Source organism: Juglans microcarpa x Juglans regia, chromosome 4D (assembly GCF_004785595.1).
Source record: "Juglans microcarpa x Juglans regia isolate MS1-56 chromosome 4D, Jm3101_v1.0, whole genome shotgun sequence".
In the NCBI taxonomy this organism is placed as follows: Eukaryota; Viridiplantae; Streptophyta; class Magnoliopsida; order Fagales; family Juglandaceae; genus Juglans; species Juglans microcarpa x Juglans regia.
Genome location: NC_054600.1, coordinates 13433073 through 13450202, shown reverse-complemented (window position 1 = coordinate 13450202; position 17130 = coordinate 13433073). Strand labels below are relative to the sequence as shown.

At 38.5% G+C, this 17130-nt stretch overlaps 1 protein-coding gene across 1 annotated transcript in view; it reads right to left on the bottom strand.

The window, feature by feature from the left end:
* The window catches only part of LOC121259060 (ALBINO3-like protein 2, chloroplastic), a 54988-nt gene extending 48746 nt beyond the window's left edge, over positions 1-6242 (bottom strand). Inside the window, exons 1-2 of the mRNA XM_041160539.1 lie at positions 5787-6242; positions 5313-5419 (exon numbers count right to left, since the gene is read on the bottom strand). Of these exons, the coding sequence (XP_041016473.1) occupies positions 5313-5419; positions 5787-6205 (526 nt within the window). The 5' untranslated portion in view covers positions 6206-6242. The remainder of the gene's footprint in view (positions 1-5312; positions 5420-5786) is intronic.
* Between the last annotated feature and the right edge of the window lie 10888 nt (positions 6243-17130).

The following is a 17130-nucleotide window of genomic DNA, read 5'->3' as shown; positions in this document are numbered from 1 at the left end:
CAAAGGAACCATCGGTGGTTTGGGAATTAGAAATAGGAGGGTGTTCAATCAGGCTTTACTTGGAAAATGGTTCTGGCCTTATAATACGGAGCAGGAAGCTTTATGGAAGTCGGTGATTGATTTCAAGTATGGAGGCTTGTGGGGGGATGGTGCTCTAGGAAGGTAAGTGGGGTCTATGGTGTGGCAATATGGAAGCACATTAGACGAGTGTGGGGCGTGTTTGCTCGTCATACTAGAATGTGATGGAGACGGCTCGAACTAAGTTCTGGCATGACTTATGGTGTGGAGATAGAGCCCTCAAGGATTCATTCCCTACAATGTTCGGGCTTGCAAGTGAGAAAGAAGCTTCAGTGGGGGACCTCATGGAGATGGCTGGTGACTTAGTCCAATGGAATGTGAGCTTCACTAAGGCGGCCCAAGATTGGGAAGTCACCAGCTTTGCAAATTTTTTCCGACTCTTATACTCCATGTGACCGAGTACTCAAGGAGCTAAGACTTTGTGGTGGGTACCTACCAAAAAATGTATATTTTCAGTTCGTTCTTTCTATAAGGCCCTCATTCAACAGCAAAATAATCACTTTCCATGGAGAAAGGATTTGGAGAAATAAGGCGCCTCCTAGAGCAGCAATTTTTGCTTGGACAGCATCTCTGAGAAAGATTATGGCGATGGATAACTTACGGAAACGTAGGGTGATAGTAGTGGACTGTTGCTATGTGTGAAAATAAAATAGTGAGACTATGGACCATCTTCTACTACGTTGCAAGGTTGCTAGAGCGTTATAGGATGGTGTATTTAGACGGGTTGAGCTAGCCTGGGTTATGCTTGCAACAGTGGTCGAACTTCTAGCATGTTGGACGAACCTGGGCGGTATTCTACAAATCTCAAATGTGTGGAAGATGATTCTTATATGTATTCTTTGGTGCATTTAGCAAGAACGAAATGAGCAGACATTCGAAGACGGGGAACGTTCATTGGAGGAGATTAGATTACCTTTTTATTAGAATTTTGTTTTTCTGGGCCAAAGCTATATAGATTTCAATGGCCTCGATTTTCATGATTTTCTTATTTCTATTTCTTATTCCTAAATAGGTGTTACCTCTTATATACCCCATTGTGTACTTATGCCTATTCGTATTAATATTAATATAATCGTTTACTTACCAAAAAAAAAAAAAATGAAGGAGACAAGTGCGCGAAATTCTTCCATCAAGTGGCCAATTCACATAGGAGGACAATGCTATTGAGATGTTAATGGTAGACAGAGCAGTTTCCTTGGATCAGGTAGCCATAAAGAACGACATCGTATAATACCACGAGCATCACCTCTCAGAACAGTACACATGGAGACCTTACTTTTGAGTGATTTTGAAAGGTTGGTAGCATTCTGACCTTACTAGGGATGGGGTGTTACAGTGGAGCTATGGAAGCAAATAAGAAGAGAATGGGCTACTTCTCTAGATATACTTGATTTGTGGTAGGGGACGGGTTCTAAGTCGAATTCTAGTGTGGTAAATGGTGTGGCAAGATACCCCTAAAGGAAGCTTATCCAGGAATCTATGGAATTACACAGATGCAAGAAGCCCCAATTGCGAACTACTTGATGTATATAGTGGAGTTCCTCAATAGAATGTCACCTTCATTACACCGCATGAGATTAAAAAGTTGACGCATTCAAGGAGTTCTACAACCTTGTGTACTCTAGTAGAGTGGGGGTGGTGCAAAAAAAAATTTGGCATCCTTCTAAGACCCACCCCAACCCCCAATTTACCATTCGGTCATTTTATAGGTCTCTCACCACACGAAACACAATACATTCCCATTGTAGAACATTTGGAAGACTAAGGCCCACTTAAAAGCTGATTTCTTTGTATAGACAGCCTCATCAGGGAAATGTTGAATCATTATTATGGATTGGTGTTGTAGGTCCTCACTCTAGACATTATAAGGAAATGTTGAATCATTATTATGGATTGGTGTTATATGTGCAAGAAGAGTGGGGAGTCTGTTCACCATTTATTAATTTATTGTGAGGTCACTATGACCCCTTGATATGCAGAAAAGCGTGCTTAAATCGCGCTTTTCAAAATGTGTTTCGCTTTTAGTAAGGAAAGCGCTTAACCCTTGACGCTTTGTGCTTAAGAGTGGTTTTTACAACAATGATGGTGTGATTTCTTTGCTAGAATGGGGTTAGCTTGGGAGATGCTAAGAAGGGTGGTTGAATTTCTAGCAAATTGGAGAGGCCTACATGAGAATTCACAAATCGCAACAATTTGGAAGATGATTTTGATTTGGTGGTGCCTTTGGAGGAGAGGAATGGAATAAGTTTTGAAGATCGCAATCGGTCAATGGATGAGCTTAAAATTTTTTTATAATACTTTATTCCATTGGTAGATTGTAATAGATTCTAATGGCCTGAATATTTATGACTGTTGCACCCAAGTCCTAGTCGTTAAGTTTGGATTGAACTTCAACTAGGGCCTATAGGCCTATAACTCCCCTTCTCGTAGTCTAGGGATGTCATGTGTTTCCGTAAATGAAGCCAGACGAGATTTAAATAATTAATAAAACAACTTTGTATTCCATAAAAGAATTGTGTCTTAAATAAAAACATACGACATGCTGATTAGAAACCCTAATTAGAACCTAAGAATAGTGTGATGTTTCTTTGGAAGCCCATTTTAATGTACCAAGTGTGATGTTAAATAGGTAGAACAGGTTCACTAGTTACGTAAAGCATACCATTCATCATACCATGTGATCATATTGTATTTTTTATTATTATACTCTAGTCATGTTAATTAATTGAATCATGCATCTCATACGGCATATGTTATGAAACTCCTTATATGATAAGCGTAAGATAAGTCTAAGGCCTCGTTTGGTTATACAGATGAGATGAGATGAAAGTTGAAAGTTGAATAAAATATTGTTAGAATATTATTTTTTAATATTAGTTTTGTTTTGAGATTTGAAAAAGTTGAATTGTTTATTGTATTTTGTTTGGAAGTTTGAGAAAGTTGTAATGATTAAATGAGATGAGTTGAGATAGTTTGTGAAAACAAACCACCCAAGATTTGATAAGATTAAGATATAAAATGGCCACAGAGATGCATGATACCAATGCAAATTATAGGTGAATGTGCAAGCCACAGACTTAAACGTGGTCCACCATAGATATGATTTTTTTATTGGCACTTAGTGTTCAGGAACAGCATCTCAACTAATCCCGGGGGTGCACAAGTTCTCAGCAAGAATTTTCCCTCAAGTGCACCACGAGTAATTCAAGGGAAAAATCCCTCAGTCTGATGGCCCCTAGAGATTAATTGCACCACAGATATTTATGCTATGTTTAGCGGTTCCCCTTATGGCCAAAGGCAATAGGACCAGTGCACAACCTTGCACACGGGGTTAATGTGTGTTGGCCAATTAAGATAAGAAAATGAAAATCAAGTTTTATAAGTCATGCATGCCATGAGTAGAAGTATGAATGTTTCAAATTTTATATCAATATTATGCTTATTTTTAGAAAAAAACTTATGTTTATTATATTTATAGTATGTTGTGCTTCTTATTAAGTCTTCGACTCATTTTATTTTCCTTTTATGTTGTTAACCACCCAGGTGAAGAAGACGGCCAGGATGAGCAGGCGACCCAAGCTTAGACAAAGCAGCCTAGTATCACTTAGATCTAGGCGCCCTTAGTTTGATTTCTATATGATTTAGCATGTGTTCTATTTTATTTTATTTTCCGCATTAAAACTCTGAGTATGTCTGTATTTTAAGACTTTTTTCATTTAAGACCTCTTTTATGAAATAAAGAGATGTTTTATTAATTGATGCAAGTCTCTTGCTTGGCTTTCAATTACAAAAGTACGTGCAACCCAAGCCTACTGCAAGGAGTGTTACAAGGTGGCAAGGCTCAAGTCCCACGCTTCTGGTTTGGATGAGCTCTGATACCATTTGTAATGACCTAAGGGAGGCCTAAACCATTGTAACGCCCTAAGAGAAAGCTTGAGCCAAATCTGGGCCTATACTCCAAAGGACTAGCAATGGTACAATTGGAGCCCCATTAGAACCATTATAAAGGGCAAAAAAATTTCCTTCGCAAGCAATTTGGGATTCCATACACCACCTACACTCATCAGTTAGTATGGGGTATCACAATCTCCCCAATTAATTTCTTAGAATCCTCATCGTGCCATTCCATACTAAGTGGCACGGATCAAGCCCCACATTTTTTATTAGGAAAGAGAAAACCCGAGCCTAAATAGTCCAAAGCACTAGTCAATGGTCAATTGAAGCCCCATTAGAACATTGTGAGATGCCATACACCACCCACACACATCAGTCAGTATCGGGTCCTCACTATCATACATGGTTGTTGCTCTCATATATGTCCTATGAACTTGGACTATGCCTATTTCCCTCATCAATAAAATTCTTATTTACCAATAATAGTACAAAGTATATATTTTTTATGCAAAAGCTAGCTTCTCGACACTTGCTCCTTCCATACAAATTGTGTTTGTTTCATAATAGTAACTCAACAAAGTACTCTTTCCTCTTGTATGTGTCTCATGTACTAGGGTTGAGCCAAAATGAAGCTTCCCTAATGAATTCCTTTTTCACATACAAAAATGAAATAAAATAAAATTAGTCTACTTGATGAGTTCTTAAATGGGGCTTGCTATTAAAAAATTATAGATGGTTTGATTCTTGAGGATTCTTTTATTTTGCTAATGAACAAATAGGCACCATTCAATCACATAAGGAGCATACACATATGCACCTGACTATAGAAAGTAAAGAGATCGAGAAAATTCTAGAAGCTAGGGCTAGAGAAAGATAAATGGACAACCATCTGATAGTAGAGTGTACTAAAGAAGAAAACTTTGAGTTCCTGTCTTTGAAGGTCAAATCGTTTCTCTCTTGCCATTTACACTACATTAGCTAAAGTTCTCTAATTTCAAGAAATCTCCACATACCAAAATCAGACCTCTCTTTCAGCCTCAAAAGCTGGTATTGCATGAGGCAAAATGCCAGATCCATAACCACAAGTATCATGCATAAAAACTAGGGGACAGCAACAAATTGAGCTCCAAACACAACAAATAACTGTCCCATTGTAGAACAAACTAGGGGATATATCCAGACAATTGAAGCAGCTAAATTCAAATCAAGTTGAACAATAATAAGAAGCATAAAAACGACTATAAACAGCCTCATTTTTGCAAAGGTTGAGCAGGAGGTAAGCACGAAGGTATTGAAAACAGGAAAGCCAAATACATGGTATACTAAGATTGCGAACTCACACTTCGGGAATAACTCTGCAATCTTTTTCAACTTGTTAAGTTGAAAAATCAGTACTGGGAACAGTGCAACTCTGAGAGCCAAAGTGGAGGAAGCAATAACTATCCACCTGGAATTTCATCAAAAAACCAGTACAAGATTATTAAGTATTAGGATTAATCGCTCATCGTTAATATTGTTGCTTCATGTTTCCTTCTGTGAAACTTTTCAACAAACTAACCTTTCTTTTTTCTTTTTCTTTTTCTTTTTCTTTTTCGTTTTTTGGCTGATTTGCGTAAATTTCAAAAACAGCGGTTACTTTGGTAATAGAACTTCTTTGTCGTAAGTAAAACTTAATAGACAAAGATATTGATAATCAGAGAACAAAGTGAATCGTTTTAAAAAAGAAAACAAGAAAAGAAATCCAATTAAGAGTTTTCCTTTGGTTTCCCATATTTTCGCAGAACCAAACAGAGGGGGAAGAAATGAATGTTTACCAAGGGAATCCAGTGAGATCGTGGTAGCCATCGAGCATCGAAATCACCGAATGAACCGGAAGAATGGAATCGTCGACAGTAGCATTAAGCTCTGCCTCCGTTACTTTACCAAGTCCTGCATTTATAAGCTCCAATTCGGTCGCTGCCTCAGCACCCGGGTCACCGCCGAGTCGCCCGAGCTCGGAGTCATCTGGTAAATGAGAGGAGAAAGGTCGGAAGTGGAAGATGTGGAAAGAAGCGATTGGGTTCAGGGGCGGGAGGAAACGAGGATTGCGAGGGTGAGAAGGGTGGGGAGCTGGGGAGATGGGAACAGGGATAGGGCTGGGAAGTAGGTTAGAGAGACGCGCGCTCGAGAGAATGGGAACAAGGGAAGGGGCGGGAGAGCGACGAAGGCGGTGGAAGAGCTTTGAAGTAGCCATGAAATACAGAAAGCGTTTCTATTTGCATTTGAAGGTCGTCAAAAGGAGGGCTCCGTGAAATTTTTCCATTTTTCTTTGGCTAAAACAAAAAGTCTAAACTAGTAATTAACACTTGTTTCTGTCGTGGATTTGTTTTAAGGAAAAATCTACTCATAGGCCGGTCTACGATCACATGACACACGAAATCCACTAGATAAACCGGGTCCACTTTTCTTCCTCCGGTCCATCTCAACTCTCCGTCCCTGAAAACAGATTTCCCTCTCTCGACCAGAAATCAAATGATTCTCTCTCAAACTTCTCCCTCCATGAACACAGAAATCAACCATTTCCTCTCGCAAGCCTCTCCATCCTAGATTCACAACCTCTCTTCAGAAATAAATTCAGATTCTTGACTACCACTACCACGATGGAAACTCGACCCTTGAGCTAGGTGTAGGACGGAGCTCAACCTCTAAAGCCACGACGGACTGAGTTCAACCCTCAGAAAAGAGACAGATTTCGACTGAGAGAGAGAGAGAGCTTCCTGCCGGTGTTCTTCACAAAGGCGATTTGGGTAATTTTTCTCCTACACCTAGGACATTATCTGGGCCAAGAGCCATAGTTGATGTTGTTTCCATTGTTTGTACTCTTACACCTACTGTAAGGAACCTTTTAGATCATCACTGTCAATCACTCAGAATCACACAAGGAAGAGTAATTAATGAACACAAGAACTCAAATAGAATGATCAAAATTCCATGATGAATCTTGCAGAGAATCTTCGAGAGATTCTCAACCTCCAGAAAATGATCTCACTTAAATCTTCAATGCCAATTACATGAACCGTCCTGCTTTTATAGAAGCAGTCGTGAAGCAGAAACAATGTAATGTTCTAATACCCAAAACGTAAATTACAAAAAGCTAAAAGCAAAACAAGAATGCAACAAAGATGAAACACGTCGTTTTATTTATTCCTTACAACAGACCAAAACGCATCGTTTCACTAATGAACTTCATTTCGTTATTTCAGTTACTCTCAAGCTGTTAATTCTGTTATTCCCCTTCTACACAGTCTGTACTTCAATTCTTCCCTTTCCTCTTCAAGGCCTCGCCCACTGCACCCGTGACAATTCCTACCTCTTCAAGGCCTTGCCCACAAGGCACCCGTGACACATTACAGAACTGTGCCCACCAAATGAGGATATGAAGCTTTGAGGTCCCATAGCAATTCCCATGAACTATCCTCAATGGCAGCCCCTACCCATTTGACAAGCATTTCAGTAGAGGCATGGTTCCCGACTTTCCTCACCCTTCTCTCCAAAATTGCTTCTGGTTCAGGCTGTACACTACCTTCTTTGTCAACTGGAGGCAAAGTAGCAATGGAAAAATCTGATCACCGAGTTTCTTCTTTAAACAGGAGACATGGAAGACAGGATGAATTTTTTAGGAGGAGGGCATATTCAACTTATAAGCTACCAACCCAATCCTTTCAAGCATCTTAAATGGGCCATAATATCTCGAAGCCAACTTCATATTGTGTCTCATGGCTACAGACTTTTGTCTATAAGGCTACAACTTGAGAAAGACCCAATCACCTGCTGCAAACACCCTATCAGATCTTTTCCTATTAGCAAACAACTTCATTCTTTCCTGAGCCTGCTTCAAATTCTGTTTTAACAATGACAATATCTCATCTCTCGACTTCAAGTGCTGATCCACTGCTGCATTAGCAGTAGTGCCTGGAACATATGTCAACAACTTGGGAGCAGGAAACCCATATAAAGTCTGGAATGGTGAAAAACCAGTAGAGGAATGGACAGTGGTGTTATAACACCATTCTGCCATTGGCAGCCACGTGCACCAACTTTTAGGCTTAGATCCCACATAGGATCTCAAGTAACCCTCCACGCACTTATTTAATACCTCAGCTTGACCATCAGATTGAGGATGGTAAGCTGAGCTATAAGCCAAAGTAGTCCCTTGCATCTTGAACAACTCTTTCCAGAAAACTGGTAAAAACCACATCTCTGTCAGACAATTGTTTTAGGTAAACCATATGGAGTTTGAATACACCATTAAAGAAAACCTCAGCCACCTTACTGGTTGTATAAGGGTGAGCCATTGGGAAGAAATGGCCAAGTTTAGTTAACCTATCCACGACAGTTAGAATTACTGACATACCACCTGAACTTGGAAGGCCCTCGATAAAATCCATGGCAATGTCAAGCCAAGGACTTTGAGGAATAGGTAGGGGTTGGAGTAACCCTGCTGGCAGCATAGTCTCATACTTATTCGTCTGGCAGATTTGGCACTCCCTCACTAACTTCCTTATGTCCTTCCTCATTCCTTGCCAGTAAAAATCCAATCTAGCCTTCTGTAGAGTTTTGTGATACCCAAGATGGCCTGCTTCAGGATTATAATGAATATGCTGTAACACCTTTTGATGAAATGGTGAAGAAGGAACTAACAACAATTTCTCTTTCCTGAAAATGAGTCCTTGCTGAAGAGAAAATTCCTTAGAGACTTGCTCCCCTTGATGTAAATAAGCCAAAAGATTAGCAATATATCAACAGAGAATGCATAACTTTGCTTAAGCTCTTCTAACCATATAGGAGTAGGAAATGAAATAAGAACTAATGTGGCTAACTCTTCCTCCTCTTTCCTGGAAAGTGCATCAGCAACTTTGTTGTCTCTACCTCTCTTGTACTCAACAGTAAAATCATACCCCATGAGCTTTGAGATCCACTTGTGTTGAGCCTCAGTAGCCACATTTTGCTCTAATAAATGTTTCAGTACTTGTTGATCAATTTTGATCTTGAATGTCTGACCCAACAGATATGGCCCCCACTTGCCCACTGCACAAACCAGTACTAAGAACTCATTTTCATAAGTTGATAAGGATAATGCCTTGCCCTTCAAAGCCTTGCTAAAAAAAGCAATTGGCTGGCTATCCTGCATTAACACAGCTCCTAGCCCACCCCGAGGCATCACACTCAATTGTAAATGCTTTAGAAAATTCTAGCAACTTCAAGACAGGAGGCTTTGCAACAGCAACCTTCAAATGATTAAAGGCTTCTTCAGCTTCTACAGACCAAACAAAGGAATTCTTTTTCAATAACGATGTAAATGGATCCATAACCTTTGATGAACTTTCTGTAGTAACCAGTAAGGTCTAAAAACGCTCTTAGTGCCTTCACTGTTTTTGGTATAGGTCAATCAAGCATAGAAGAAATTTTTATTGGATCTGCCATTACCCCCTTCCCAGAAATAATATGACCCAGATAATCAACTTCAGTAACTACAAACTTACATTTTGATCTTTTTGCAAACAAGGACTGATGCTGTAGAACAAATAATATTGTTTTCAAGTGTGCAAGGTGTTCCACCATGTTGTGGCTGTAAATCAATATATCATCGAAAAAAACTAACACAAATTTTCAAAGATAAGGCTTGAATACATGGTTCATCAAACTCTGAAAGGTGGCAGGTGCATTGGTAAGCCCAAATGACATTACCAAGAACTCATAGTGGCCCTCATGAGTTCTAAATGTAGTTTTTGGTATGTCATTTTCTTTTACCCTTATTTGATGGTAGCCTGATCTGAGATCAAGCTTGGAAAAAAATTTGGCACCATGAAGTTCATCAAGCAGCTCATCAATGACTGGAATTGGGAACTTGTCTTTGACAGTTGCTTGATTGAGTGCTCGATAATCCATACACATTCTCCAAGCCCCATAAGCTTTTTTAACAAGCAGAACAGGAGATGAAAATGGACTTTGACTAGGTCTTATAACCCCATTCTTCAACAAGTCTTGCACAATCTTCTCTATCTCAGATTTCTGGTAGTGGGGATATCGATAAGGCCTTACTGAAATTGCTGCAGTGCCTTCCTTCAATAGAATCTGGTGATCAAAGGCTCTAACTGGTGGCAACCCCACTGGTTCCTCAAATACTTACCCAAATTGTTGCAACACTTCCTCTACTTCAGCTTGCAACTCAACCTTTTCCAGCCTTGGTTCCACTGCCACCAATTGCAATAACCACCCTTGCTTTCTAACAAAAGAAGACTTCAACAGATTAACTCCAGCTTCTCATTCTGTCACATCAGAATTAATATCATGTAATGACAACTTCCTGCCCTTAACTTCAAACTGCATAGACATATTCGTGAAATCCCATTGAATGGGACCTAATGTCTTCAGCCATTGAACTCCTAACACAATGTCACAGCCACCAAGAGTGAGGACATGAAATGGAATTCTGAATTTAGTACCTTGAATACTAATCATTTCTTCACTTGTGCCCTGACTGGATATTTTAGTTCCATTTGCCACTCTAACTTGCAAACCACTATCCTCTATCACCTTCAACTTCGCAGATTCTACTACCAAAGGATCCAGAAAATTATGAGTGGAACCTGAGTCTACAAGAATTTCAACAGACATGGAACCAATCTTCCCCAGTAACTTCATAGCATTACTATTAATGCAACCTGAGATAGCATGTAATGAGACCTCAAGCTCTTCATTGCCCTTCTTCCCTTCTTCATCAAATGTAGGCAACAATTCTCCTTCACTACTGCACCCCCTTCATGCTCAACACTAGTTTCCCCATGCAAACAATACACTTTTGAGGCCTTGCAATTATGGTTAGGACTCCATTTGTCATCACAATGATAACAAATGCTTTTTTTCCTTTTTTCATCCATTTGAGCAAAAGTAATTTTCCTTACAGGAATCATACTCTTCTGTCCTTTAATAGATAGATCACCCCCATGGTCAATAGGCCACTTATCACTATAATGCCCAATCTGTCTCCAAGGTTTCCTCGAGGACAACACATACTCCTCCTGCATTTTGGCTAAACCAAAAGCAGCTCCAAGATTTAGTAGATTAAACATCTTTACAGGCAGTCGTATCTCATCTTTCAATCCACTAACAAAGCAGCTTAACTTATGTTTTTCAGACAAGCCTTTCAATCTATTTGACAATACTTCAAATTGAAATTTATACAAATTAACAGAAGTTGTTTGTTTAAGTCTGGTTAATGCTTCCATTGGATCATCATAAGTAGATGATCCAAATCGAACTTGCATTACTACCACTAAAGATTCTCAAGAATTGAACTGCCCCGAGTCCAAAGCATCTTGGTACCACACCAATGCTTCTCCTTCCATATGGTATGAAGCCACCATTAATTTTTTATGGAAAGGTACTTGATAAAAATCAAAGTACTGGTTGGCCTTAAAGACTCAACCCACAGGATCAATACCAGTAAATCTTGGAAAATCTAATCGAAAATTCCTCTGAAACACAGGCCTATCCTCCTGACCTCTAAGTTCATTAGAAACCTCTCTATCACGACGAGAGTTTTCATTAACAGTTTCAACTAAGGAACGCAACATATCAGAAAATTGTTCTAACCTTTCTGCCATGCCATGGATGGCTTGCTGGTGGTTCTCCAACTGCTTCTGAACCATTTCTTGTTGTTTCTGATAACCGTCTTGCTGACCTTTCATGGCGGCACGAGTACCATCCGCCATCACCACCTCCTCAAGATCGACTACTACTGATACCACTTGTAAGGAACCGTTTAGATCCTCACTGTCAATCACTCAGAATCACACAAGGAAAAGGAATTAATGAACACAAGAACTCAGATAGAATGATCAAGATTCCATGATGAATCTTGCAGAGAATCTTCGAGGGATTTTCAACCTCCAGAAAATTATCTCACTTAATTCTTCAATACCAATTACATGAAGCCTCCTGTTTTTATAGAAGCAGTCGTGAAGCAGAAACAATGTAATGTTCTAATACCCAAAACGCAAACTACAAAAAACTAAACTCAAAACAAGAATGCAACAAATATGAAACGCGTCGTTTTACTTATTCCTTACAACAGACCGAAACGCACCGTTTCACTAATGAATTTCATTTCGTTATTTCAGTTACTCTCAAGCTATTAATTATGTTATTCCCCTTCTACACAGTCTGTACTTCAATTCTTCCCTTTCCTTTTTAAGGCCTCTCCCACTGCACTCGTGACACCTACGTAAAATTGTTTCCATTTGGATGCTGTATTTTTTTGTTGTTGTTGATACCGGCAAGACCTAGCCAGATGATGTCTACTGGTTGGTAGTGATAGGACTCTTAGTACCCTGCATACCCAAAAGGGGGCGCCGATTAAAAAATAATCTTTTGATTTTGTTTCAAATGCCATGTAATGTAATCTCATTATTATGGTGATTGTAATATGGGCTATGGAAATATGTAGGGATATGGATTTATCCTTGAGAAATGAATAAAAAGTGTTTGTAAAATAGACTCAAAGAAAACATTTTGCCCCAATACTCACGGTACCCCTCAGTTTGGTACCCTTGATATATCTTATGTAGAAGGTATTTTTTGGTAATGTTGTCTGCCTAATCAATTTTGCATGGGGTCTACTTTCTAGAGCTACTTTCGTGTGTATGACCACTTTATTTTGGCAAATTTGTTGATGGAGTTCTTTGTTGTTCTTTGTTGATGGAGTTCTTTTGGCAAATCTGTTGATGGAGTTCTTTTGACAAAATGACCACTTTTTTTGACAAGGTGTCCCCTTCTCCTTATTTTATCATGGAGTTCTTTGTTGTTCTTAGACATATTCGTGAACCATTTCTCCGCAAAGGCATAGATTTGTGGTAAAGTGTTTATAACGGCTCTCATATACTGGATGTTGGGTGTTATGGTGACCATTATAAATTAGCTTTTCCTCCTAAAATCTTCTTCCTAATCTCATATCTGCTATTAATATTTGGTTGGAACTGAAACACTAGGAACTTCAAAACAATCACTAATTGAATTTCTAAGTTTCATCAGGTTCAGTTGTTGATATATTTCATGCTCAAATATGTAATGGAGATTTTACTTTCAGAATCAAGTGTTATTACCACATACTACTTTCACTAGTCTATGAGCACAGTGGCAATTTTTCTTGCTTCCCTTGGCCTGACAGTTCTTCCAGTAAACATCGTTGTTGGAAATTACATTAGCAATATGTTTGAAGATAGGTAATTATTTAATAGTAACAAGCTTTTGATCTTTAATTTATGGAATTTGTTCAGTATCATTAGTATTTGATTATCTTATATCTCCTCCCCCTCTCCTCCCTCCCTTCCCCCCAAAAAAAGAAAAAGAAAAAGGAAAAACATATGTTCTAAATTTTTGGATGCTTCTCATAAACTGTTAATTTATTGTATGTCTGAAGTATTCAAATATATCTAGTTCCACGTTTGTGGATTTGTCTTGTGAGCTTTCATTTTCAAGAAGCCTGATGCTTCTTTTTTTATAATCACAGTGACTTTCTTCGGGTATAGCTATTGTCTCTATGTTTATCATCTTTGTACACCTTTCATGCTAATCCATTTTGATATTCTATCTATTTGGAAATTGGAATTGGTATGTTATATGTATATATGCCAACCACAAGTTTAGAAACTTAAACCACAAACTCGAGATTTTATCTAACTTTTTAAGGTATAAACCAAAGATCATCTAATTGAATCTGGATATTGGCACAATATAAATGGTATCCATAATTCATCAGATATCGCACTACCTTGAACTGGGAGGAGACTTATGCAATTGTTCTTGTTTAAAATAAACCTTTCTCCATTTTGAAGACAAAAGAGCATCAAATCTTATTATTTCATATTTGACAAGAAACTAACTTAGTCTTAGATCTTTGCATCCTGATGAAAGGAATATATCATGACTTTTCTCTACTGTTGGTTTAGGTGTCAACTTGGCACTCCTCTCTAGGGTCATGTCATCCCAGCTTTCTCGTGGAACCTATAATGGTGGACTACTTTCAACAGAAGCTGGGATAATTGCACGAGTGATCGTAGATGGCACGATAACTATGGCTGGATACTTGGGTCAGAGTAGACTCTTGAATGTCACCTTGCTTCCTTTACTCTTCATTTGCATTTCCTCCATTGTGGCATTTAGAGTAGAAGCTGGGACAATTGCACGAGTGATCGTGGTTGTAATTTTTTGCAATTTTTACTGTAATTTTTATGTATCCCAAAGACATTTCTGTAAGTCGGGCAGTGCTTCGACTCATGTAAGCTATTTTAGTTTTGGACAAATGATTGTAATGAACATGTGATGTAATTAGTCGTGTTTAATAACTTTAATGAACATGTGATATAATGAGTTGGCTTTTGTCAATGTTTTAGAATATTATGGACAGGTTTTGACATAAGGGCCTTTTCACTCTCTCTCTCTCTCTCTCGCAAAATGCTCAAGATGTAATGCATGCATATAAGCGCACTTAAGCATGTTAAGAATATATACATGCAGGTAAGAATATACGGCAAATTAATTAAGAAGAATCCTGCAAATGCTGCAAGGAGAGGTTGTATATACATGCAGCATGATACGAGAAAGTCACAAAGCAAGACAATAGTCCTAGGAAAAATTGTGGTAGCTCTTTTTTTCCCATTTATAATAATGAAATGCAGCAAAACAAAACAAAGCTCAACCTGAATGAGCAAAACTCACATACAATCAACCTGATGCATTTATGATAAATGAAATGCAGCAAAACAAAGCAAAACTCAACTATAAAAAGCAAAACTCACATACAGTCAACCTGGTGCATTTATAATAAATGAAATGCAGCAAAACAAAGCAAAACTCAACTTGGTGTAGCAAAACTCAATGCTAGCACAACCTCCAATAATCCCAAAAACATTCCATAAAAAATTGTCACATACAACCACAACCTCGAAATAAATGTGCACAAAATACTTCAAGATTTCTATGATTTTTATAATAATGATTTTTATACAACTACTGCATTCGACTATCTGTACATTTTTTACAACCACAACTGCCAACAAAAAGGCTCCAGATTTTCACAAAATACTTTAAATAACTCATCAAAAATATAATAATAATTTTCATACGTGTTGAATATCCACAAATCTATACATTCATTACAACCACAACCTCCAATAGAAAACCTCCAGATTTTCACAAAACACTAAAAGAAACTCATAAACAATGCTTCACGAATTCTCATCATTGCTCGATGGTGTTTGTTGTGTGGCAGTATTATATTGGGTTCCAACAACAACATCTTCAACATTAGCACCAACTTGGGGGGCCGGGACCTCACTAACTCCAACTTGTTCATCATCAAATATTTTCCTATTAGTCTAATTTCTAAAATGCCAAAAAATACACATCTATTAGAAAGGAAACAAATACCTGTCCAACATATATACAATTAATAAAAAAAAACCGAGTACTTGTTTCTTCTTTCTCTTGGTTACGGCCTTCTCCATAGGTAGAACCTTTCTCTTCGTTGGGAGTCTCCCTTTCCCTCGAACAACGTTAGGGGTTAATATTTTCTTACCTTTATCCTCGACTTTTCTCTCATTGACCTTGGTTGAACCAGACTCAAGTGGTAATCCTTTAAAATTATGTTCAAACTCATCCAAAACCCTCATGAATGCATTGACATGGTCATCACTTGGGGATACACGCATCGCTAATTTGAGACATCTTTTAACCACAAGTTCATACCTTCGTGCATCTGCATTATCCCGCAAGTCATCATAGTTACTTTTGACAAGTGTGTATCTCCTCTTTAAGTCTTTCCTCTACCAATCCAAGGTGTACCTCTCTGGCAACACATGAATCTTCTTCATTTGACAAACTTTAAATACATGCCTACAAATAATGCCCCTCATTTCAAACAGTGCACATGTGCATTTAATATTACATTCCTCCTCGTTATAATAAACTATGTAATGGACGGTTTTGACATGGTCATCCGTGAAAATTTCATCCAAGACATCGAAGGTGGAATACAACCCTGTTGGCAAACATGTATGCAATTACAATAAATCATCCCCCACACCTCCCTTTGGATTTCTTTAAACTTGACATTTGTATACACTGCTTGAACTGCTTCTTAATGTGGATGGTTTGGTTGCACGAATTGAAATCTGTTGTCGTCTTTACTTCCACCTTCTTCCTCAGAGCATTGTCAAATTGATCGACAAATTCCTTCAACGTTGTACCAGAATGCACATATCCATCGAAAAATGCATTCATGCTTTCAGACCGCTGTGTAGTACTCATACCAGCCCAAAATACACCCTTCAAGTAAGCTGGTATCCAAAATGATCTCTCGGTATACAACCCTTGTAGCCACGCATTATCACCAAGGTCATATTTTTGGATTAGTTCCCCCCACTTGACATCAATTTCTTCACAGGTATTCGAATCATATAGGGCACTTTGAATAGCAGTCTTCAACCCTGTGTTTAATTGGGAGTGAGATCCCAATTTCTCAGGCAGTTTTCGCATGATATGCCATAGATAATATCTATGGCGAGTTTCTGGGAATACCATCTTAATGGCACTCTTCATTACCCTGTCTTGGTCTATTATGATTGCTTTTGGAGCCTGACCATTCATATAGTCCAACTATGCTCGAAACAGCCACACAAAAGTACTTGTATCCTCGTTTGAAATCAAGCTAGCCCCTAACAGTATGGACTGTCCATGATGGTTTACCCCAACAAATGGAGCAAAAGGTATACCGTATCTATTTGTTAGATATGTCATATCGAAGGTGATCACATCTCTGAAATACTCGTACGCGGCTCGACTACGTGCATAAGCCCAAAACACATTTCTGAGTCGCAACTCATCATCCACATCCATCACAGAAATAATTACATCATTCATCTTCCTCATCCTCATAAAGTAATCACTGAGTGTTTCACAATTTCCTTTACCCAACCTCAAGTGTCTGGCTTTGTCAATATAATTTCGACAATCTTTCTCTTGAAATTCAAGATTCTCGAACCCCCTGCATCAACAACAAGTGCTCTAAAATTTTTGTTCATTCGAATACCTGCCCTGTCATTCAGATCGAGCATTCTT